Source organism: Balaenoptera physalus (assembly GCF_965194825.1).
Source record: "Balaenoptera physalus genome assembly, chromosome: 5".
In the NCBI taxonomy this organism is placed as follows: Eukaryota; Metazoa; Chordata; class Mammalia; order Artiodactyla; family Balaenopteridae; genus Balaenoptera; species Balaenoptera physalus.
In genome coordinates this window covers 113,201,947-113,227,761 of record NC_138884.1, presented here as the reverse complement: position 1 = coordinate 113,227,761, position 25,815 = coordinate 113,201,947, and the positions used below count along the sequence as shown (strand labels likewise).

The following is a 25,815-nucleotide window of genomic DNA, read 5'->3' as shown; positions in this document are numbered from 1 at the left end:
ATAAAGGTATTCTTCATTCCTTACAGCTCCATAGTACTCCAGAGTTTATTAAGCCAGTTCAGGTTGATGGACATATGGTTAGTTTCCAGGATTTTGCTGTATTAAAAGTGAATTACAAAATTGCTACAATGAATAGCCTCGCACCTACCTTTTCATATTATTGCTGTATCTTTGGGATAGAGTCATAGAAGTCATATTGCTGGGTTAGAAAGTAAATATAATTTTGCTAGATATTACCAGATTTCCCTCCATAGGCGTTAACACTATTTGGCATTTTTTATGCATTTCAAAATAAATTGCAAACATCAGTACACTTATCCTTAAATACTTCAGCATGTATATCATTAACTAGAGTTCAATATTTATTTACAGTTGTTCTGACTATTCTTGCATGTTTCCAAATGAATTTTATAATTGACTTGTCTGACTTCATGATGGCGGGGTGGGGGAACCTGGTGATATTTTTATTGGGATCACATTATATTTTTAAATTAGGGAGAACAAACAGCTTTATGATATTTCTTTTTTCAATCCAAGAACATGATATATCTTTTCATTTGTTACAGTATATTTTTTTTATCTTTCAAGAACATCTGTGAGTTTTGGGCTTTCCTTGCTAAGTTTACGCTGCAATTTTTGTTGTTATTGTTAGTTTTTTAATCTTTTTTGTTTTGGCTATTGAAAATGGAGTCTTCTCTTTCGTTGTATCTTCCAACTCTAAACCAGGTACTTTTTGATGAACATCTAAGTCATTTTTTTGTTATTATAAGCAGTGCTGTATATCCTTGAAACGATATCTTGGTGCATATCTGTGATACTTAGAATAGCAGATTTATTTTTCAAAGATGGCTGCACCCAAACATATCCCATTCCACATGGTCTTATTAAAATGTGATTTTGTTACTGCTTCATTGAGCGGGAGATATGAGGTCTGTATTCCCTCTCCTTGAACCTGAGTGGACCATTGCAACTGCCTGGGCAGTGGAATATGACAGAAATGACAGTTTGTTATAAACTGAGGCTGAGGCTGTTCTAAAAAGCATTCAAGCTTTTACCATAGTCTCTGAGACTGCTTTCTTTGGGGGAAGCCAGCTGCCATGCCAGGTGACACATTAACATGGCCCCACGAGGAAGAGATGGGGCTCCTCCCAGCACCAACACACAGCTGTGTGAATGAGCGTCCTTGGAAGTGAACCCTCCAGCCCCAGTCAAGCCTTCAGATGGTGGGGCCCCATTGCCCTATAACGGTACCCTCATGAGTCAGAACCACCCAGCCAAGCTGCTCCCAAATTCCTGACCCCAGAAACATTGATAGGTGGTAAATGATTAATATTGTTTCAAGGCACTAAATTTTAGAGTGGTCTGTTACTCAGCCATAGTAACTGGAACAGTTAACATGATTGATATTATAATTACTTTTGAAATTTCTTTTGTTAATGTTGTAGAGGAGCATTTCCGAAACAGCCTTTCTTAGAACACTAGTCTGTTGTGTTTTGGGTTCCCTAAGGTCACATCCCACCCCAGCCATTTACTAACTATGTGACCTGGGCAAGTTTCCTAACTTCCCTATACCTCAGTTTCCTCCTCTGTAAAAAGGCCATTAATACTAGTAACTACTTTATAGGGGTGTATGACATTAAATAAATTTATGCATATACAGTGCTTAGAAAAGTGCCCAATACCTGATAAGCCCTCAGTAAATGTTAGCTGGCATTGATTATATCATCCTGATATGCATTTACATTGTTCTTTTTATTTTTAGTCTTTCTGCCTAGTAACGTGGAAATTATCTTAGATCTTTTTAGCAATCTGCCTAGAATTTTCATAGTGCTGTATGAATTCCAGTACAAGGCCCGTTGTTTCATAACCGGGTTGTTTTTCCTCGTATTAGCCATTTATTGACAATTATAAAGTATCCATTCATTCAACCTATATTTATTAAACACTAAATGGCACACCCTCATCTAGAACCTAGGGCCACACAGCAACCACGACTTACAAAGTCAGGTACCCTGCTCTCAGAGCGTGCACGCCAGTGGAGTGAGACAGACAATAAAGAAATGAACGAGCAGGGTGATTCCAGACTGCAGTGACTGCTGGGGAGAAGACAGACAGGCACTGGGGCACAGGTTAGTAACAGGAGGAGGCCTCTTTTAGGTAGGAGAGTCAGAGGAGGCCTCTGTGAGTGCGTGAGGTTGCACCTGGCCCTGAGGGTGGAAGAGAATACACTGTGGGAGGAGCCCAGGGCCAGTGCTGAGTGCTGAGGCTTAGGGACCTGAGTCAAGGCCTTGCCCCCCAGTGGATATTTAAAGACTTGGGCTTTTACGGTTCAGTTCTTTTCAGATATTACTTATATGTCATATTTGTTATATAACACGTGCGTGTGTGTAGTCAGCAACACTTTTGCATTGGTGTAAGACAACCAGCTTCTTGGGTTTGTTGAACTTAGAGCCCTCGGCCTTCGCTGCCCACGTGTAGAATGTGGGTTCAGGAGATCGGGCTGTTCCGGTGTCCTTTCTTACGGCGCATCCTGACGGCACTCGTCCTGCTGCGTGCTACGGCTGGGGGTGTGCGGTCTGCTATGTAGTAAGTGCCCCACTAGAGCTGTGTGGGGATGGCTGCTGGGCCCAGGGCAGCGGCTCTGCTCTCCCCCAGAGGGCACAGAGCAAGCGTGAGGGCCACGTGTGACTCCTCTCTGCTTTCAGGCGGAATCCTGTTGTGTAAGTAAATGATATGACTGCTAATTTTTTATCTTTAGATCTAAGCTGGAACCAGAACCAAATACAAAGACAAGAGAATCCATGTCTTCTGAGAAAGTTTCACAGAATCCTTCAAAAGACTCTGAAGAAAGACCTGTCACTGAAGAATTTCCAGGTATGAATTAAAATCAAAATCTTGCCTTGCGCCTCTTCCTTGTGACACGTTGGCCAAAATACAAAGCAGAAAAAGAAGGAACACAGCCCCAGACATCTTGTGGTGTTAGTATTTGCATAAAGCAAAGGAAACACAGAAGTGTCAGTCTCATTTGGCCACAGTTGGATCTTAATGCCGCCGCAGGGGCGGGGTGGGAGGATCCCCCAGTCACCTGGCAGCCGCCAAGGTCCAGAGAAAGGGCCTGAGTTGCTGCGCACCAGTGGGGTGGGGAATGGAGACTTAGAACCTGGAAGAATCATGGGGATCTTTGCCTGTCAGTCTCGGGAACGGCGGGGCGCTGCCTCCCCTGCACCCACGCAGTGCACTGTCAGCACTGACCTTGCCTGGACCTGACCATCCTGCCTTGGGGCGGAGCCTGTGGTGTCAGCCGCCCTTGTCAGCCAATTGAGCCACTAGGACAAAATGCAAGTCTGGGTTTATACACTTCCTGTCTTCATGTTTGCTAGCCGGCCTCCTAACACATGGTGGATGCTGGGTAAATACAGTGTCTCTCTAAAGTCTGGAAACATAGGGGAATATATATATAATGCTGTCAGGGACGTCTTCAATCCATGTGTCTGGCCAGGGTGGCCACCCTGTGTAGGGGTTGCATGCTTAGTTTGCTGTACCTCAGAGGCACATGAGCTTTTGCTTTGTGTGAATCCCAGGATGCTGAGGCCCGAGAGTCTTCCTCGCCTCCTCTCCTGTACTCTCACAGTGGCTGTCATTTACTGCATGCCTCCCAGGTGCTAGGCACTGTCCTGAATCTTCACAGACATCACCACCATCCTTGTAGCAGCCCTCTGGGAGGGATTTTATGACCTTTTTTTTTTTTAAGATGAGCCTTCTTAAAGGCTCTGAGTGGCTGGGAAACTTGTCCAAGTTAAAAGTTCATAAATGGTGGACCTGGCATTTACATGTGGGTCTGTGCTGCCCTTCCGTCTAATTTATTCCCTGCATATTACAAGTGAGGGAATTCAGAATGCATTTGGGGCTTTGTGAGCCTGAAAGATGCCAGAGGCCTTTCTGTGACTGAAAACAGCTTCTGTGGGAAGGGCAAGGAGACTGGCGTTCAGTGACCCCCCCCTTCATTGTGCTGGACACCCACTGGGGGTGTCAACAAATCAAGTCTCATTGAGTCTTTTGAGGTGTTATTGTCATCATTTTATGTGTGAGGAAACAGAGCTTTGAAGAAATTATATAACCTATTAAAAGTCAAATAACAAGATAAGGGCGGCACTGGGATTCCAGGTGTGGGTCACTCTTTGTCGAGCCTGAGCCCATCCTCTCTGGAGGCTGCCTTGTCCCATAGGCCAGAGGCCTCGCACATACCCTCCCATCCCCATCTCCACTTGTCCCTAATGAGGGAAAACCCCAGCATCAGTCACAAAGTGATGGGGCCCTGCTTTTCGTAAACAATACATAGGGGTATCATATCTAAATTTACTCCTGCCAGATATAGCCGCTCGACCCTTTATCCATCCATTCATTCACTCAGGAGCTATTGTCAGGGCTGCTGAGAGTGGGGAGAAGCCAGTCCAGAGTCTTGGGGCCCAGGTGAGGGTAAATCTCATGTGAAGAGAGTCTGCCCTTGCTGGGGTCCCTCGCTCACACTGAGAATTGTTATGCCAGGCACTGCGCTAGGTGTTGGGGATACAGGAGCGAGTAGAAAATAGGCACGTGTGCTTGCAGTCCAGAGGGGAACAGATGGTAATGGAATATTACACAACTGGGTACACAGTCAGTCTGCGCTATAAGAGAGAGGGTCCTGGTAATAGAGATTTGGCCCACTGGAGAGGTCGGAGTCCTTGAGGTTTCAGTAGAGACCCAAGGGCAGTGAGGAGTGAGCCATGTGGCTCTCTGTGGGAAGAGGGTCGCAGGCAAAGGAAGCAGAAGTGCCTGGTGTGCTGATGAGCAGCCGGGAGGCTGCAGAGTAAGGGAAGAGCAGAGGGACAGGAGGCGAGCAAGTACCAGGGCACCAAGGTCATGGGGCCTTCCGGGCCACGGGAGAGCTGTTTACCCTGAGTGAGGGGGGAGGCCACCAGGATGCTTGCACAGAGGACTGTCACACAGAGGACTACATTTGAGCAGGGTCCCTCTGGCTGCTCTGTTGAAATAGATTGTTTAGGGGATCAAGAAGCAAAATAGGGACAGTTAGGAGGCTGCTAAAGTCTCCTAGAAGCAAGGTGGTGGTGCACCACACCAAGCATGGGAGCAGGGACGTGGGGGAGAAGGGGTAGGATTCTGGATATATTTTGAAAGTTGAGCCACAGAATGTGCTCCCTGGATGTGGGGCATGAGGAGGAGATGGGGCAAGGAAGGCTGCAGTGGTTGTTGGCAGTGGGAAGAAGGTGGCAGCCCTTCACTGAGATGTGGGAGGCTGAGGAGGGGCAGGCCGGGGACTGCAGGTCAGCTCAGCGTGGAGTATGTTAATTTAGGGATGCCTGGCACAGAGGCTGAGCAGGAAGTTGGGTTTATGAGTCTAGAGGTCAGGGGACAGGTCTTTAGATCACGTCAGTGCCATGAGACAGGCTGGGATCCCTGAGGAATGAGGGTCAGTAGAAAGAGGATGAGGCACTAAGCCTCCCGATCTGGTCTTCCCTGTTTTGTCTTTCTCCCCGGCACTTGTCGCTGCCCTTCTATATGTTTGACTCATTTATATCCTTTATGCTCTGTCTCCACTACTAAAACATAAGTTCCACAAGGACAGGAATTTCTGTATGTGCTTTGTTCAGTGTTGTAACACTGGCACCCAGAACAATACCTGGCACATAGGAGGTGCTCATTAAATCTTTGTTGAAAAAAATGAATGAATGAAGACTCTATTTGGAGCACTGATTGCTTTTAGTTGCTGTGGAAATATTTCCTGAAGCAAAAGGAACCTAATGCCTCTCGGTGGTAGAAAACAAATGGTCAGTGAAAGAATGCTGTTCCTCACGGTTTATATTTTTATGTTAAAGTCAGTATTGGGATGCTTTATAATCACGAAGTTATCTCCTGACTAAGCCAGCCCACCAGAATGTTGAGAGAACCCTCCAGTTTAGCTTCTGATCAGCGTGTAGGAGCAGAATGGTGTGAAGGGTGTCTCTCTGGAAGCCGTCAAGGTCCCAGCTGCAGCATTTAGCGGCAGTTCCGAGAACCATTTCCCCCATTTTGTAAATGCATCTCAGGACTCCTCCCGCCCCATCTTGGTTCTCTCTTGCTATTTCCCCTGCATCCTGGCCCCTGCTGCCACTCCTGGCTCCACTTCACTGTCCCCACAGCTCCACCAGGCAGCTCTTTCCTCCATGGTAATTTGGTGATGCTTATTTCTGAGTCATCTCTTCCTTGGTTATGTGGAGTCCCAAAGGGTAATAAAATCTGAATTAGTGCTTGTTAAAAATGTGCACACTTTATGTACAAATTCCTGCATATATAACAGGCTTTTTCTACTTCATTTTGTTTGTTTTTCCCAAAAGAAAGCTATTACCATTGCTGTACCCCACCTTTATCTATTTTCTGTTCATGGAGATGGACCATCCCTTCCTCTGAGTGTGAGGGAAGGGAAAGCACAGTGGTTGCAGTGTGATGTCATGGAAGGGTCGTGAACCTTGGTTTCACAGTCTGGCCTCTGTCCTGCACCGTGACCTTGGACAAGTTATTTGAACTCTGAGCCTCCACTTTCTTACAGTATCATGTGGCTGTGGTTTGTTGTGAGCATTTCAGGAGCTAGTATAAAGGGCCAGGCAGTGTCTGGCATGTGCAGTAGGGCTCCACAAAGAGCACATTTTACATTAGTTCGTAGAGCAGCTATGAAGAGATCCATTGCTTGACACTAAGGATTGGGCAGGATTCTTTTTCAAATGAGTACTGGAAGTCAATTAGTAGGCTGGCCAAGATAGCAAAGGCAATTAGGAAGGCAAAGGAAATGAAAGTCTAGATTAGGAAGGAAGTTTTTTCTATTCACAAACCGCCTGGTATTGTGTACAGAAAATTTTAAGGAATCCACCAATAAAAGAAAAGTAATAAATGAGTTCAGCAAGGTTGCAGGATACAAAACCATTATACAGAGATTTCATTTCTGTATACTTTCAATGAACAATCCAAAAATGGAATTTAAAAAGCAACAATTCCTTTATGATAGCATCAAAAAGAATAAATTCAACAAAAATGTAAAACATACTTTGAAGGCTACAAATCATTATTGAAAGAAATTAAAAATGATCCAAATAAATTGAAAAATATCCCAAGGTCATGAATCAGAAGAATTAGTGTTGTTAAGATGGCAGTACAGGGACTTCCCTGCTGGTGCAGTGGTTGAGAATCTGCCTGCCAGTGCAGGGGACACAGGTTCAAGCCCTGGTCTGGGAGGATCCCACATGCCGCGGAGCAACTAGGCCCGTGAGCCACAACTACTGAGCCTGCGCATCTGGAGCCTGTGCTCCGCAACAAGAGAGGCCGCGATAGTGAAGAGGCCCGCGCACCGCGATGAAGGGTGGCCCCCGCTCGCCGCCAACTGGAGAAAGCCCTCGCGCAGAAACGAAGACCCAACACAGCCAAAAATAAATAAATTTTTTTAAAAAAAGATGGCAGTACACCCCAAAATGATCTACAGTTACAATGCCCTCCTCTTCAGAATCCCAGCTGATTTCTTTGTGAAAATTGACAAGTTGATTCTAAAATACATGAGGAAGTGCAGGGAACTCAGGATAACCAAAACAGTCTTGGAAAAGAACAAAGTAGGAGGACTCACACTTCCCAATTTCGAAATTTACTGCAAAGCAACAGTAATGAAGACAGTGTGGTACCGGCACAAGGATGGACATATGGATCAATGGGACAGAATTGAGAATCCAGAATTAAAACCGTGTGGCTCTGGTCACCTGAGTTCCAACAAGGGGACCAAGATCATTCAAGGGGGCAAGAACGGTCTCTTCAACAAATGGTGCTGGGAAAATTGGATGTCCACATGCAAAAGAACAAAGTTTGACACTTAAGTCACACCATTTATAAAAGAGTAACTCAAATAGACCAAAGGCCTACACAGAGCTAAAACCCTAAAACTCTTATAAGAAAGCATAGGGCTAAATCTTCCTGACCTCAGATTTGACAAAAGATTAACAAGGATATGACACCAAAACACAAGCAACAAAAGGAAAAATTAGATAAACTGGCCTTCACCAAAATTAAAAGCTTTTGTGCTTTAAAGGTTAAAAAAAAAGAAAGTGAAAAAAGCCCACAGAATGGGAGAAAATATTTGAAAGTCATATATCTGATAAGGGGTCTATATCTAGAACATGGAAAGAACTTTTACAAGTCAATAAGAAAATGATAACCCAATTTTAAAATGGGCAAAGGGTCTGAATAGAAATCTCTCTGAGGAAGAAATACAAATGGCCAAAAAGCACACGAAAAGATGCACAACATCATTAGTAATCAGGGAAATGCAAATCAAAAGCACAATGAGATTCCACTCCACACCTACCAGGATGGGTAGAATGAAAAGGGCAGATGATAACAAGCACGTTTGTAGGATATGGAGAAATCAGAACCTTCCTGCAGGTAAAAGTTCTCCAGGCAGAGGGACCAGCCAGTGAAAAGATCAAGGAGAAATGAACTGGCATATTTCCACATGCGTGCACACACTCACACTCACACTCACAGAGGGAGGCACCAGTGAGAATGGTACAAGAAGGGGTGAGAGACGAAGGCAGAGGCCTGATCACACAGGGCCCTACAGGCCGTGGCAAAGGTTCAGCTCTGAGTCTGTGTAGTGAGGAGCCCTGGAGGTTGTGAAGCTGAGCGTGACAAGGCCTGGGTCACGTTTAAAACCTCCCTGACTACCGTGTGGAGCTGGAGTGGAGTGAGAAAAAGAGGAACCAAGTGGACTTGGGAATCTATTGCAGGAGGCCACACGCCGGCGGGACGAGGTGTCACCTGAGGGAGGTGGTGGTGGAGACAGAGATGGCCATGGAGACAAGGGCTCAAACTCCGCTCACACTTGGGAACTGAAGGTTAGCCAGTAGGTAGGACACGAGAGGTGAGGGACAGAGAGCCGCCAAGGGCAACTTCTAGGTTTGGGCTGGACCGACCAAGAGGAGGAAGGTGCGAGGAAGATGAGGTTCGGCAGCGAGGCCGGGAGGAGTGGGAGGGAGCAGAATCATATTCTGGCTACACGCGTGAGGTCTGAGATGCCTATTGGATTTCCAGGTGGAAATAGTGAGTCCGTTGTTGGAGCGAGCCTAGAGCTCAGGGAAGAACTCAGGGCTGGAGGTCGTTGGGAGTCATAGGACATAGGCAGTTCAGAGCCGCGGGCCCGGATGCGTCACCTAAGGGGAATGTGTGGGGAGGGGAGAAGCCTGCGCAGACCTCCGTGGTGCTACCAGTTTTCCAGGGCCTTTGACATTTCATCTCCATCCCCACCTCGATGCTGGCAGGTAAATCTCGTCCCCCACACCCAGCTGGTTCCTCTTAGGGGTCGTGTATCTGCCCTTTTCTCTGTGCCGTTGGAAGACAGCTTCTTCCTGTCCGTGGACATTTTGCTAAGGTTATCTACGGTTAGCAGAAGGATTTTTAAAATCTGGGCTATGTGGTGTCTTTTTGCTTATCTTTTCAGGTTTTTCATTTTGCTGTTGAAACATGAGACGTAACTTAGAAAAAATACTTTAGTGTGTAGGACTAGGCGGTACAGTTCTAGGCAGAGGGTGGTTTCTTGCTTGTCATACTCCTGTTTCTTAAAAAAGGCACTAGTCTTGTTACTTTTTCATTTAGGCAGCACAATAAAGCACCTCTGTGATCACAGCTGACCTTCTGTGCATATCTGAGGTTTAGGTTTTTTCCTTCCATATTCTTACTCAGCCAGGATGAGATCTTTGTGGACCCATTTATAATTTGTTTCCTGACATTGGTTTCCGCTAAGATGGGTACGGTTATTTGTGAATACTTCTTGCCCTTCTTCTCCAGTCAGTCACGGGTCCTGCCCTCAGTTGACAGGATCAGATTCTAGCCCCTGAGAAAGTGAGTAGTGCCAAAAGAGAGGGCACAGGTGGGAAGGACGTAGTCCACTCAGAGGGCCAGGGAACTTCAGGAGGAGGTGGTCCGGAGAAATTAGTCTGAACCTGAAAAAGGGGAAGCTTAGAATGTTCTAGGCAGAGGAAACAGCATGAGTAAATACTCAGAGGCCGGAAAGCGTGGGAGAGGTATGGAATGTAGTCAGTAAAGAAACCACTTCTGGGTCAGCAAAACTCACAGAAAGGGGAGGAGGAGTGGGCCTTAAGGTGGGAAAGGTGGATGGGGCCAGACCATACGGAGGGCCTCGAGTACTGGACCAAGGAGTCTGGAATTGAGTGCCTTGGCATCGGGGTGCATGGAGGTCTGGGCAGAGCACTCGCGTGGGGTGTGCCGTGCTTCAGGCTGATTCTTATAGCTGCAGGTCAGGGTGGCTCCAGGTGGCTGCAAAGGCTCCTAACAAACTTTCCATTCTAGCTCAGAGCTGATTCATGCTTCATTCTGATGTGAATGATGTTTCTGTGTTTCTAAATTTGATGTTCTTATCCTTAAAACACATAAAGGTAAAAGCTTGAGATGGACACAATAATGAGGTCAAGTAGGAGATAGAGGGCTCTAGGGGTGGGGGTGGGATGAGTGAAAAGTACAGATGTTCCACCTGAAGAATGTCGTCTCAGAAAAATACCTCCTCAGCTTCTAAAGATGTTTTCAACCTTTTATAAATATCTTTTATATAAAAATTATATATTATATTTATAGGTACTATATTATATCTAAGTTATACATGTGTCTTTTATAAATATGATGACAGTTCTGGCAAAAACAGCCAATTTTTAAAAACTTACACAAGGTCGCAGATGACATGGAGTTTTTTTGTGATGACATATCCAGAATAATAACCATACCTTGTACATAGGTCTGCCTAATCTTTCTCTAAATTGGTGCTATCATTATGTTCTTTTCCCTTATCAGTCTCAAAACAAAAACTCTGGGCTTTTGCCCATTTCATGGGGCTGAGAGCAGCTATGGGAAATTTACTGAGATTGGGGAAGAAAAGAAAAAGAAGCAGTATTTGCCTTTAAGTACTTGGCAACCCACTGACAAGCCCAGAGGCACTGCTGAGACACCCGACACAAAGTCACCTATAGAAAAAAAAGACCCCATTACAGCCTCCACCCAGGGGTGACGCTCCGCCTCCCCCCTCCCCCCCCACCTTGCTCCCAGCCCACCCCTGGATGAGCCGCATAGGCCTCTCTATCAGGGTCCCGGGTGGGGCAGCCCCTTCTGGGAGCTGTGCTGTTGGTCTGCTCTGTCAAAGATCTGGCCCATGTTTATGTGATCCCGGTCAAAATGTTCTCTAGATTAAAAGTAAAATTACCGCCAGTCAGCAGTCCATGCCCAGGTTCCCGTCCTGGAGTACATCAAAATGCACCAAAGCATGGACTGGCACACGTACCGTTGTACTAGCAGAAAACCCAAAGTAACCAAAGGTTTATCAGTGGAGTTACAGTTACACAGAAAATTCCTTATGGTGGAATGTTATGCGGCAATTAAAAGAACAAGGTACATCTATGTGGAGTGACATTGGATAATCACCCAGATGCATTGTTAAGTTATAAAAAGCAAGTTTTAGAACATTGTGTTACCACTGATATCTTTGTGAAAAGCACACTACCACACACACAGAACTATAAATTATCTCTAGGCTGCGGTGGGGGCAGAGGAGGCAGGGAATTGCATATCTGTGTGTGTGTGAGTGTGCTGGATAGAGCCTGCGAGACTCCATCAAAGCACTGACAGTGGTTACTTCTGGGAGGAGAATGGGATTGGCGTGGTATGTCATTTCCTCTATTTTATATATATATGTATGTATATATATATATATTTTTTTTTAATGAAATTACCCATACATTTTGCAATCTTTAAAAAGTAGAGGGAGGAAAAAAAAAAAAAAAAAAGTAGAGGGAGGGGTATAAGTGTACGAGTACGTGTTTTGAAGTCAAGTCCGCTTGAAAACTGGTCCTGAAGAATGTCCATTTGGTTTGCAACCATTACTGAGATCAGGGCAATACTGAAAATGTGCGTGGGTCCCCTTTATCCATACACACACACACACACACACACACACACACACACACACACACACACACACACACACACACAAACACACCTTTACATTGTAAAGAGTCATGCTGCAGTGCTTGAATATTAACCAACAGATAATTGAATGTGGACAAAGCTCTATGATTTCCTTCCATCTCATGTTTTTAAATATGCCTGCATCCTAAGACAACCTATTCTAAAGTGAATATTTTGCCTTCTGCCTACTTTCAATTTTTTTTTTTTTTTTAACAGAAAAGATTCCGGCCGAAGCACAACCTGAGTTGGGAACCTGGGGAGATGGGAAAGGTGAAGATGAATTATCCCCAGAAGAAATACAAATGGTAATGCTATTCTCTGCCTAATCATGTATTTTTAACTAGTTTTAGTAAGAATATTTCATTGAGTAGGAGGTCATCCTAAATACCCTTGCCCTAATTTTTATACTGAGTTTTAAAAATTATAAATAAATATTTTAGATCAATTTTCCACTTGATTTCCAGATTCTTAGTATGCTTTTCATATGTTTTAAATTTGCAGTAGCATTAAAGAAGAAATTGCCTTGGAATAATTTTATTAATATTAGATGTCTTTTCAGCAGCAGTAAAATAGTCTTCTATTCTAAATGGGTCTTTTATAATCGCTGCTATGGTGCTTTTTTTAAAAAAATTTTATTTATTTATTTGTTTATTTTTAATTTTTGGCCGTGTTGGGTCTTCGTTTCTGTGCGAGGGCTTTCTCTAGTTGCGGCAAGCAGGGGCCACTCTTCATCGCGGTGCGCGGGCCTCTCACTATCGCGGCCTCTCTTGTTGCGGAGCACAGGCTCCAGACGCGCAGGCTCAGCAGTTGTGTCTCACGGGCCCAGTTGCTCCGCGGCATGTGGGATCTTCCCAGACCACAGCTCGAACCCGTGTCCCCTGCATTGCAGGCGGATTCTCAACCACTGAGCCACCAGGGAAGCCCATGGTGCTTTTTAATTGTTTGAATTACTGGTGCATGGTAATGTGAAGAAAGCATAAGTAATGGCTGAAGAATGAAAAGAGTAACACCTTAACTGCGAATATCACCTCCTTTTATTTACCTGTCCCCTAGTTGCCAATTGTAGTTTATTATCTCTGGGTGAGTTTCAAAAGAAAAGGGACAGATTTGGCCAGAGCCCCTGCCTGTTCGTTTACAGCTGGGTCTGTGCACAGCTGTCTGGACATTGGTGTGACAGAGCCACATGGAGTACGTGTACCTGGGGTTGGGAACAGATGTGTCCTAGAGCTGCCCCGGTGGGATGCTGGCCTTGCCCAAAGAGCTGAGAAGCCAGTTCCCACATAGTCCCCCTCCAGTGGCTGTGCCTGGCAAATGACACCTTAATTTGCAGCTGTTTACGGTGGACAGAACTTTTTAGTACTTGTCTTATCCGTGATACTCTCAGTAATCACACTAAGAGGTGTTGGGGCATTACTGTCTCCTTGTAACTTTAGCAAAAAGCAGTCGGCTCTCTTGTCCACGGGCCCCTCGTTAGTAAGTGGTTGAGCCTATCTGCAGTCAGCGGTCTCCTGATGTCTCCTGAAGAAGATGAGAGGTAGAGCTTCGAGCCATGGCTGTCGAGTGAGGGAGGCCCCCATCTCCTCCCAGACCTCACACAGAGGCATTCGTGTCACCAAGCTCTTCACTCTTGTCTTCCTGTCTTACAGGCTCAGATGTTATGTCCTCAGAGAGTCCTTCCCCGACCACCCGGCCTGAAGTGGCCCCAGCCACTATGTCTGTGTGCCCACATCCTGCCCTCATCCCTCCACTAGAATACAGGTGCCCCGAGGGTGGAAATCTGTCTGCTTTCACTGCTGTGTTCCCAGAGCCTAGAGCAGGGGTGGGAACTGTTTGTTGAATGGATAAGTGACTTTGTTGAATGTAATATAAAAACTCTAGGTTGTTTTAAATGGTAAAGCAGGATCATCAGTAAGAACTACTAGAATATTCTATCTAAGCTATTATTGTTATTATTTTTATTTATGAACACCTTCTATGTGGCAGGCCTTGTTTTGTTTAATCTCCTAACAGTCTAGTGAAGTAGGAATTATCTCTCTTGTATAGTTGACGAAAATGGGGCACAAAACTTCCAAAGCCCGTGCAAGGTCACAGAGCCAAGGAGCTGAGCCGTGCTCCATGCCCCGAGCCCTGGCTCCAAACCCTGAGCTTTTTTCCTGCATTACAGCTCATGTGAGTGCCCGCTGGGATCTGGTGGTCTAGGTGAGTGTAGCCCGCACAGGAGCACTGGCGGACTGACCTGGGCGGCCTGACAGAGGCCTCACCAGCCCCAGCCAGGGGGCCAGGTCTGCCCTCCTGAGCGCTGGCTGCCGAGAGCAGAAAGCTGGCTCGGAGTCCTCTTGCTCTCGAGGCTTCCTGTTTCTTCTCCACGCCTGGTCGCGGGATTGAAACACCGGTGGCCCCTCACGGTGGGCTAATGACTGAGTGAGCCGACCCAAGAGGCTGCCAGGCGTACAGAAGGCACTCATTATTGAGTTCCCTCGGCCTTTCCCCTTCAGAGCGGCAGGTGTGCACAGAGGCAGGACAGCCCTGGCCTGCACAGGGTCGGGGGGGCCTGGGCAGTGCTCACGTGTGTGGGGAGGGGCTGTGGTGTGTGTGCTGCCCGCACGGCAGGATCAAAGGGCCACGCAGGGTGGCAGCTGCCGCTCCATGGAGTCTTCATACATATTTTATCCTCAGGACTGTTTCACACACATTCATTCACCCAGACGAGCAGTTTCCCCTTTAAGATCATCACCTTAGAAGCGTGACACTGATTCCAGTGATGACACCATTAGCCATGACTTTCCTGGGACTTGCTATGGGGGTGCCCTTGATAGATAAAAATAATTCTGAGCTAAGGAAGTAACTCAGACACCTTAAAGTGGCCTGCCAGGCCCCTGCCTTCCTTCCACACCTCTGACTTGGAGTACGTGCTCAGTGCCCCCCAGATCAGCAGGCACGTGACCCGGAGGCCTCGCAGTGTAGACTGCAGCACGACTCCAGGCAGCAGCCGTGGCTGCCCAGTCAAGTAGAGAGAGGCTGAAGACGATGGCCAGGGAGTGGAAGTGAGAGCAGAGATGAGATAGACGCTGCGGGAAGCGGACTGGACCTGGTGATCCACTGGGGGGCAGCGGGGCGTGTGAGAGAGCGAGGCAGGAGAAAGAGCCTGGAGCTTTGTGACCTGGGGAAGCAGGATGCCGGCAGTCAGGAAATGACCTGGTCACCGACAGGTGTGAGTCCGCGGGAGGTGTCTGGTGGCGCTGGGATCCTGGGCTTGGGTTTTGGGCTGGAGACGTGACTGTGGGATACACCCGAGGGCTGGTGTTTGAAACAGTGCATACAGGGGAGAGAAAGGCACAGCACATCACCCGGGGATGCAATGCCGTAGGGCAGGCCCAGGCAGAGAAGCCAACAGGCTAAAGGACAAGTTGATTATGCTCGCTGGTAGCCAAATGATGGCCAGAGTTTCTTAAAAGCTCATAGTTTTTCTTCAGTTTATACAGAATAACTCTATATTGAAAATGATGTCACGTTCCCCGTATCATGTAACATGACCACCTATGTTTGCTAGAGATAAAAATATGTATAGTACTGTCCCTTCATTAAGAAAGAATACATTTGTATTTAGGCGGAACTTAGCTTCCATTTAGGGCTTTTTAAAAACTACACTGCACCGCTTCATAAAGGAAGTAGCTAGAAGAATGGCAGTCGGTCGTTTGCCAGAGGACTTGCCTTTCCCCACAGGCAGTGGTGAGCAGCAGCGGCTTGTTAACCTACACAGACGCGTGCTTAGAAGCTGCAAATGCACAGGGGTTGGACCAGTGGAAGGCTGGCAGCAAGGATATCTGTGATTAGCTGATGCTTGGCCCCGGTGAGAGATGGCCCCAGTCAAGGGCTTTGGGACTTGACAGAGTTGGTTTTTAATCCTCTTTATGTCACTTACTGCCTGTGTAATTTGGGGGCAAGAAAATAAGCCTCACTGAACTTCAGCTTGGTAAATTGACAGGATTGTCAGGAATACAGTCATGTATGTATGAGTGCCCAGGAAAGTGCAGGGCACATAGCAGCTGCTCAGAGAATGTTCCCTCACAAACAGTGAGAGATCGTTGCTGGACCCGTGTGGTCCTGGGTTCCCTGCACACATTCCGAGTGTGATGTATGTAGCTGATGCGTATGAGAAACACGTGTTCATGTCATAAGGCCCGTCTTTCCATAATGATGGTTGGTGCACCGTGCTTTGTCCAGGCATTGTCCAAATGAATGAAGCATTGTCCAGAAACATGCCAGGGATCATTCCCAATAATGCTAGCTATTTCGGCGTCATGATATCTGTGACCTAAGCAATCAGAACCAGCAGGACCTCCCTAATTTTTATTGCGTAATTGCAAGAGGATGGGGCAAAAGGCTGTACTGTTCAGTACTTTTATGACAAGCTGTTTAATGTTCAGTTCACTTCTTTCTTAATTGGGGCTCATAGCTAAGTACCATATCTTACAGTCTGACTGACCCAAGCCTTATTTAAAAGGCTCAACCCTGAAAATGAAGAGAAAGAAATGCCATACTATTGGTTTTAAATTGGAAAGTGTTACAGCAAATTGTGGTCATAAGTCATAATCACTGTTCCTCAGGGTAAAATAATGAATTAAGCCCTATAATAGCAGTTTAATTCATTATTTCACCCATAGGAGCTGTTGTTACTCGTTCCAGAATGGCTGCGGAGCATTGTATGATTCGCACAATACGTTTCCATTCATCACTCGTGATGCAGGGATATTAATGCCTTTGAGTTAATATAAGCAGATGTTTTGTGGTCAGGCTGAGTGGAACCAAATTGTTTTCTGATGTTACCCAGAGAAAATACCTCCTTTCTAAGCCCACATTCATTTTACTTGCCTCCAGTGAAACCACTGCACTTAGTGATGTATTTCTTGGACTAATTTTTAAAGACATGAATGTGACTTCTGTTATTCAGATCACATGAAAAGTGTCCCTAGCCCCTGTGTCCGAAGGTGGGCCCTTGGAAGCACCAGGTAGGTGGCTGGCTGGCAGGGCTTGTGGTCTGTGGCCAAGCTTGGCTTACACATTGAGAACAGGAGAATTGTTGATAGAATTTGAGTGCCACACAGGTGAAAGCTGGGGTACAGACCCTGGGGAGGTTCACAGGGGCACAGGTGGGGGTCACGGTGAGGGTCACAGAGCCACAAGTGTGAAGGTGTTTGGCACAGATAAAGCACAACTAGAAGGGCCCAGAGTGGGCCTGGGCGGTGGGCTCCCGAGCCAAGGGGGCAGACTGCCTTCTAGGCCAAGCCCCCTGTGGGTTCACAGTGTTGCTTCAGTGAACTGTTCTTAGGTCTTTGCAATGCAGACACTTCTCCTGGTCTCGTCTGACACTCAAAGGCCTTGGTAGGAATGATTTTCTTTTTAAAACTATAGTAAAGAGGATTAGATTAAAAAAGGATTTCTGTAACAATGTATTCACAATGTGGATCTGTATCCTTTAAACCAGATTATAAACGCTTTTGGGGGGCCCTGTTTGGAAGTCTGACTGACTTCTGAATGGAATAAAGCAGTTAAATGATACTGCCTAACGTGCGTGTAACACACACACACCGTCTCAGCCCAGTACCATCTGAGCGCTTGAGCATTTATTAATTTATGCTGCCCCATGTGGTAGGGACTGTTGCTGGGCCCCCAAGTCCTAGACTCTTAACCATGATGCCTACCACTGCTGTTGGGGGTCTGCACTGAGGGAAAGCACTGTGTTTTGCTGTGAGACCTAAACAGCGTAGAGTGCAATGGCCCAGAAGGACAGGCTGGCTGCTGTCATGCTTGCCGGGCCCTGCCTGCCCACCTCCCCCATCATCCAGGCCTCTCATCTCCCTTTTCTGGGACTCTTGGAGACGGAGGGCATGGCAGGTGTGTCTTCTCAGGGCCTGTAGGTCCCCCTGCCCTTGGTGCTGATCGTGGAGCTGAGGCTGCATTCAGCACTGCACCTTGTGAAGCCCCTGCCTGTGCGGGCTGCCAGGGAGCCCCAGGGCACGCTGTGTGCCTGTGCTTCTCAGGCCTGAGAGGGTAGGAGACCAGTAGTGGCCCTCTAGAATTTGAAACCAGGGAGGGGGAAGGGGCCGTCAAAGCATTTAATGACTCATTTTGCATATCCAGGATCTGACTCCTGAAGAGATTAAATAACAGTAATTAACATTTATCGAGGAGGTGAAGTTGGTAAGCAGCGTCCACGTATTAGCACGTATCTTCCTCCTAACAACCCTATTAAGTACTACAATTATCCCCAGTTTAGTGATGAAGGCAGAGACACAGAGAGGTTAAGTTACCTGCCCAAGGGCACACAGCTTAGAAGATGAAGGAGCTGTCCCTCCCCACCCTCAGGATCAGGCAGGAAAGGATAAGAATAACCAACCACATCTGTTCACAAAGAGAAACTGACAGGCCACACAGAAGGCCAGAGACTGGGCCAGCGTCACCCAGGAAGTTCCCATGAGGCCACAGGAAGTGGGCCATCAAAGCCCCTGGCATAGCCCCTAGCTCCCCTTGCAGCCTGGCATTTGGTGGCTCCCTGCCTCACTCCGCAGATGAGAGGTGAGGTGTACAGGTTTGCTGCCCACAGTCTCGGAAACCACCCTGCAGCCTGTGCGAGTGAATGCAGTCAGCATGCTGGCCGCTGCCGAACCTACCAGAGCGCAGCCGGATCTCGTTAAATGGCTCCCTGTGGGAAACGGGTTTTGTTGGGTTTTTTAAATGCAGTTTCACTGTTACTCCCGACCCCTGAATGGAGGCTACTCTCCATTAATGTGGTGCGGCAAACCGGCAAACCTCTCTGCTCAGCCCTTACCACTGCTTGATCCCTTGAGGCATTTGTTTCTCTCACTTCCTCCAGGAACGGGGAGTTTCTCAGGTAGCATCAAGAACCCGTGGGTTGGAAGGAAATCAGAGGCAGAATCTGATCCCACTCCTGACCGCTGCTAACAGGAGCCCTTCAGGAGTAACAATTACCAACCAAAAAATAAATAAATCAGTAACACTTACCAAGAGGCTTAAAAGAAAGCCAGGCGCCCTTAAATTGGGGAGGAAACAAAAAGAAAGCTTTGTTCCCAAGGACCATTTCCAGTAATAAACCACCTCAAACCCTTAGTTAATTTTGTTTAGGAACAGTTTAAAAGCATGAAAGGACTGTAGATTTAGAAGGGTAGGGCCATATTATCGTTAGAAAAATTCAAAGACTATGCCCCCTGCCAACCCCCCCACCAAAACCTGAGTAAAGTACCTGAGAGAATTAGTCAAATTAGCACCCACATGCTAAAGTAATTGTATTTTTTCATATATATCAGACACTTAGGTAACTGTTGACAGTTAACAGAGCTGATTCTTTCAGACTCAAAAGTGATGCTTTTATTCCCTTAAATAGCTTTTTTTTGGGGGGTGGGGGCTGCATTGGGTCTTCATCGCTGTGCACGGGCTTTCTCTAGTTGCGGGACTGCTCTTCATTGTGCGGGCTTCTCACTGCCGTGGCTTCTCTTGCAGAGCAGGGCCGTGGCAGTGCCGTGGCAGCAAGGCAGCCTGCCGGTTGCCCTGGCGCTGCAGGAGGCTCCCCACCGCTCCTGCCCTCCCGGAGCCTCGCCAACCCCGTCCTCTGAGGTGGCCTGGGGTGGAGTGGAGGCCTCTGTGCCTTGGTGAGCAGCTGGTGCTGGGAACCCGTGCCCCGTCGTGTTTTGGGCCCTGTGCTAGGCTCGGGGTCCAGAGGAGAAAGACCACCCCGCCCAGGAGGGGAGCCAGACCCCGAACAAGTGTGGAAGTGCAGTGATGGAGGCAAGAGCAGAGAAACTTTAAAGAGAGGCGGATGGTAGAACATGATCAAACCTGCCCTGCTGCGTCTGATGACTACAAAGGTGCCTATGCTGGGTTTCTAGGGACCAGTTGGAGTTCCCCGGCCAGAGGATAAATCCACCTCAGGCTGAGAGCTAGCCTGTGCAGAGATGAGGCGGGGGATGGCAGGAGATGCCCTCGGAGAGGCCTGTGGGGTGGCCGGCTCATGGACCTGGCATCAGACCTGATCTGCAGGGTGCAGGGGCAGGGCCGGCATGTGACTGACGGGATGGAGGGCAGACCGAAGGAGAATATGAGAGATGAGGGCGGAACTTAGATAGCAGGGAAGGAACGAATACAGCAAGTGTGCCAAGTAAATCTGGCAGAGTAGGAAGGGAGGGTGCCAGCGGAGAGCCTCACGGAGGGGCTGGAGGGAGAGGAAAAGGACTGGACGTTGAGGAGGCCCCGCTGGAGGAAGCCGCCCTGAGTGACAGGGCGCGGGAGTGAGCAAGGCGGAGGTGAGGGGTGCGGAGGGGCCGGCAGGCGTGACAGGGTTGCGGCGCGGGCAGGTGCGGAGGTGAGAGCACAGCCCCCCTCCCTGGTGGACCGAGCCCCTGCGTGTGGGCAGCGGCTTTTTCCAATGCGTGTGGGTCCAATACAGTTCCCACCTGCGCGGCTCATAGTCATGCAGACAGTTTGAGACACGCACAACGCAGTACAAGGCAGAAAATGGCTAATAGTCTAAGGGATTTTGAGAAGATACCAGGCCACGGTTAGAAACATGAGAAATAACCTTGAGCGCCAAGGCCCAGGACAGTATCATGGAGAAGGTGGCATGTGAGCTGGGAACACGTGGGAGCCGTCGGGGAAGAGACGGAGGAGTGGACGCGTGAGGACTGAGTCATCATCGTGGACAACAGGACGGGGGAGCTCCTCCTGGTCCCACACCACGGCGGCGCTTCAGGTGCGCGCCATGCTCGCGTTTGACCAGTATCGAGTTGGCAGGATGGCTGGGAGAGCAGCTGTCCACCCTGCAGAGTTAACTCAGCTCTGATGAACTCCCCGGGTGCCGGGGTGGCGTCCTTACCCAGACTGAGCCCCAAAGCCGGGTGCCGTCCCGAGCACCGGGAATGCAGCTTCTCCAGCTCCCGGGCCTCTGTCCCTGTTGTGGCGACTGGCCAAGGCCAGGCCCTGCAATCAGACTGAGTCCCAGTGCGGTCCTGCCACCACCCTGATTCAGCGCAGCCGCACAACCTCACCGCTCCATTTAAAGAGGACGATATCAGGAGGTCTTGAGGGCCCAGAGGGAGAGCAGGGCGGCCAGCCTAACGGGGCTGACCCACAGGCCTCCGCGCTCCCAATCAGAGTCGGCTTGCATGCTTGCGGTTCAAATGAGTGAGAGGCAAGTCCAGCCACAGGCAGCCCCGCTGCACTGCGGGGTTTCATTTTCTTCCTACGGCCTGGCTATCCTCACACGAACACTCAGGGTCTTCCAGCAATGCCGCCACGATCCACGCTGGAAAGAGGGGCTCCGGAGTGATTCTTGGAGGGCGGATCCAAGGTTTTTGCACAGACACGCCTTGCTCGACACTTGCCTTTGGCTGTGTTGCTTTGAGACTCTAGTCAGTTTGTCGTCATTCTTAATGTGTTTGTTTCCTTACAGTTCGAACAAGAAAATCAGCGCCTGATTGGTGAAATGAACAGCCTGTTTGACGAAGTGAGGTATGTGTGTGGTTCCTTTGTGAGCCGATGGCCTAGTTTACAACTTTCCCCAAAACTAGGAACTTTATTAATTTACTCTGGTGCCCAGGCATCCACATGTGGCCCTTGGGCCAAATGTAGCCCCCCTCCCGCCATTTAGGGGGTCACGGAAACTGCCTGAATTCACTGACTCCCCTTGACTTGTGGGCCTGTGAGATAACCCCACGGGCTGCTACGAGGCTCCCAGGTGCTGCTGCCCCATCCAAGAGGATCGGCTCATGAAGGCAGATGACACCAAACGTAATGACCACTGCCACGTGGGGGCTAGTTACACTTAATTACGCTAAGATGAAAGGGAGACCTCGTGAGGGACGGCTGACAGAGGGAAGCCCTGCAGATGGCTCCACTGGGGTCCGGCTGCTCCCTCACCAGAGGGATCAGCCACGCAGAAGGCCCGTGGCCGTGGCCGTGGCCCACACAGGTACGGTTGCCAGCCCTCCAGTGAAAGCACTCAGGCCTCTTGCCCTGTGAATGCCAGGAGCATTCTGAAAGGATGCACCGAAACTCTTGTTGCCCTGTGGTCACTTCCCAAAAGAAGATGCATCCTGACGTTGCACTTGCGCAGCCCTGGAGACTGAGTGCAGGTGTTTCCCTCTGACCGCTGCCCCCGGCTCTTCCGCTGTCTCTGCCTTCGCAGGCGGGTCTCCCAGTCCTTCCTCTGAGACGGCACTCTCCCCGCCCTCACCCCTCCTTACTCCTCTCCCAAGTCTCCTCTCCTTCCCTCACCTGGTCTAGGGGGACTCGAGGCCCAAGCGACACAGCTAGGAATCATCTCCCCATCGAACATTTCCGCTTCCTCCTGGGCTGGGAGCTCAGCCGCTGCCTGTGCTAAAGCGGTTGTCAGCTCAGCCTCTAGACATGCACCCCCCGGCCTGCCCCAGGGTCACCCTTGCTGCCCATGAAACGGGGAGAAGCCCACACACTTAGTTGCTGATAGCCCAGCGTGGGATGTTTTCAGCCAGAATCAGGTTTCCTTTCAACAGGGAGTTGGGCTGAGTGGTGAATGCACTCTTCCCCCCAACCTGCTGAGAGGTAACGAAGTTGGGAAACGACACATTCTGACGTTTTCTTTTGAATCCCCACCATCTGTCACTGTGTTGCTAGGACAGGGCTCGGTGTTAAAGGAGACTTTGCTTTGTGTGACTGGGTGCAGCTGCGTGCCCCTGGCCCAGGCACTGACTCAGGAGGCTGGGCCCCGAAGTCAGCTTATGCAGGGGGGCGGGGTGGGTTTCCAAACAGTCCAGTATGCCCCAGTAAGCTGAGGGATGTTAAAGGGGAACCAGTAAGGAGAGTGACTCTTCCTCTGCCCGTGTTCTCCTTCCCTGAACCTGACGCGGCGTCCCCTCCCTCTCTCATGCCTTCACTTAGAAGAGACGACTTGTTTAGAAATGTGTGACACTGCTGTTAAGATCACCAAGTACTAAGAGTTAATGTGTAATCTATTTTTTTTATGAAGGCAAATCGAAGGGAAGGTGGTTGAAATTTCCAGACTCCAAGAGATATTCACAGAGAAGGTTTTACAACAAGTAAGAAAAAATATAGTTGTTTTAAGATTTAGCTTAAAACGGGGAGATACTAAGAACTCGGGACATTTCTTCTGAGGTCGTTGGGCCTCTGCAGCTGTGTGCCCAGAGCCTCCCCTTCCCCGGGAGCAGCCTCTGCGGTCCGGGGCAGCTCTCCACACGCCCCAGCCCTGTGCGGCGGAGCACGTGACAGTTTTTTCGTCTGTAAAATAGAGTGGCCCCTGCATGGTTGTCGTAAGGCTCCGAGATAACCCATGGAAAGCACCCGGCGCGATGCATGAGTAGTGGCTTTTCAGTCAACGGTGTTACAAGCTCAGACTTGGCCCTCTCAGGTGCCGGGTCCCCGCCACCTCAGGTGTCCCGTCCTCACAGGAAATGTGACTGTCCTCATACGTGGATTTTCATGTCATTTCCACCTGCCTACAGTTCTGAAATTCTTCCAGCAGCCACTAACTGGCAAAGTTTTCAGACACCTGATAAATTCTCCCTGTTGTTTTTAGTATCCACAGACTGGAAGGGTTTGAAAGACAAAATTATTTTTCTCCACTGTGTTAGACTGGGCTACTTGGCTTCAGATACTCCACTCACAAAATGCCCCCTAAACCACACAGCCAGAGTCAAATCATTGCACATTGGGTACACAAGGTGGTTCATACGAGTTGCCCTTTTCACTAGCGTGTTGCAGGAACTATTCTAATATGTATCTGCTAAGCCTTCACTTGGAAGCCTGATGGCCATCAGTTCAGCCTCCGGACACAGAAAACCGCTCAGTCAGATGTCTCCCTCTCAGAGCACCCACTTGTCCTTAGAGGCAGCTCGGCGTGGCGGGAGGAGCTCAGAGCCCAGGTGGAGTCACACAGACGGCCCCCACCCGGTTCCCCGTCACGCGTCATGTGACCTGCGGCTCTCCTGAGCCCTTTCCCCCTCAGCAAAGCGGGGCTGAGTTCACCTGCGTCACTCTCAGGGGTGGTGAATAGGAGCCAGGGCCGCTCAGGCTCTCAGTCCTGGAACCAGGAGCCGTTGTAGTTTGTGGGCATGGCTGTGGCAGACCTGGGTAATGCACTGTTCACTAGCACGGCCAGAGCCATGGGCCAGGGGCCTTCACTACAGCAGGGCTGCTTACATGCAGCAAGGTACTCTGAGGTCCTGGGGCCCAAGTGCACTAAAAGCCCTTACTTTTCACGACCACTGCTTCTGCTCCTACACAGCCCAGCCACTGAGGAGCACTGATTGCCATTCACATTTGATTCTCAGTTGGGGGCTGGTTCTCAGTTAGGAAGCAGCAGTCCCGGGGTTCTGGACGTGTGCCCCAGGGGGTGGCAGAGAGCCACTCAGGGCCCCACCCTGTGTCACCCCCAGGGCTCCGGGCCTCGACCTGGGAGGGATTTGCAGAGCACAGGCTGAGCCCTGCCTGGCTCCCTCGGGGTTTCTAAGACCTGAGAAGAGCTGAGTCTGTCTGGGCCTCCTCATCTATGTTGCAAGGTGGTTCTTACCCGTTCTCTCATGGGAACAGTGGCCGTGGTCAGCCAGCCCCCACTTGGAGATTCTCTAAAAAAGCAAGATTTTGGAGCAAAGCAGTCCTTGGCCCTCAGGTCCTTAGACTATGTGGCATTCACTGCTGGGAATCGGATGGCTGAAGGTGGATTTCCTCTCTGCGGTACTGTATCAGTCAGGTTTCCCTAAAACCCACGCTCGTCTATGTTCCCTCCCCACCGCCCAGAGGGAGAGACAGTCCTGCTCCTTAGACCTCAGTGTGGTTCACAGCCGGTGCAGGGGTGCAAGCCACTCGTGTGGAAGCCCAGGATCCCATGTTTAAGCTTTCCAAGTATTTGCAGTAAAATTTTTGCAAACATCCTGCATAACATTTTGATTTTTAAGTTTTAGCTTTTTTTTTTTTTTAAGAGAGAGAGAAAATGGTGATATACAAAGTGCCATTTTGAAGCTAGCATGTATGTTTTAAAGCCACATGTGCTTCGAAGCCCCTGGCATGTGGTGGCCACTCTGCGATTGAACTCTCCCTGTCCAGTGAGTGGAGGAAGGCGGCCAGCCGGCGTGGAGGGAGCACGGGCACCGGGTCCAGTCCCAGTCCTGCAGCTTGGGTGCTGTGTGACTCTGGGCTTCTCTATGCTTTAAGTTCCCCTCTTGTAAATCAGAATGTTGCCTACCTGTCAGGTGCTATGAGGACCCATGGGTTCATTGTGTGTAAAGCCCCAGCACTTAGCAAGTGGCAGCTACTGTTTCTATCGTGACATACACTCGGCGAAGGAGGCGGCGGTTGTATTTATCTGCTGTTCTCTTCCCCGACAGGAAGCTGAGATTGACAGTATTCACCAGTTAGTAGTAGGAGCAACTGAGAATATCAAGGAGGGCAATGAAGACATCAGAGAGGTGGGTACTCTCGGGGCACCGTGTCTGATTGGAGGGGCGCTGAGTCCAGGCAGCAGTGTCCACCCGCTCAGGGCCCCGTGCACAGGGCTGGTCTCAGGACTGTGCGCTGGAGGGGCCCGTTCCACCCTGCCAGGCCCAGGACCCCACCCACTGCCCTGCAGAGGAGCCAGCTGGGGCGCAGGGGTCCCTCCCTAAGTCCAGGCTGGGCCCCACAGGAGAGGCTTGTTGGACCCCCTCCAAGGACCCAGAGCCCTGGTCGCTGTTTACAGGGCCACCGCAGTCGACTCTGTTGAGTGGACTTTAT

At 49.2% G+C, this 25,815-nt stretch overlaps 1 protein-coding gene across 3 annotated transcripts in view; it reads left to right on the top strand.

Annotated features, from left to right (window-relative positions):
- The window catches only part of STX18 (syntaxin 18), a 120,748-nt gene that overhangs the window by 93,513 nt on the left and 1,420 nt on the right, over window positions 1-25,815 (top strand). For all 3 annotated transcript variants that reach the window (XM_082462564.1, XM_082462565.1, XM_082462566.1), the window contains 5 exons: window positions 2,759-2,874; window positions 12,256-12,344; window positions 21,503-21,561; window positions 23,057-23,126; window positions 25,431-25,511. In XM_082462564.1, the coding sequence (XP_082318690.1) occupies window positions 2,759-2,874; window positions 12,256-12,344; window positions 21,503-21,561; window positions 23,057-23,126; window positions 25,431-25,511 (415 nt within the window). The remainder of the gene's footprint in view (window positions 1-2,758; window positions 2,875-12,255; window positions 12,345-21,502; window positions 21,562-23,056; window positions 23,127-25,430; window positions 25,512-25,815) is intronic.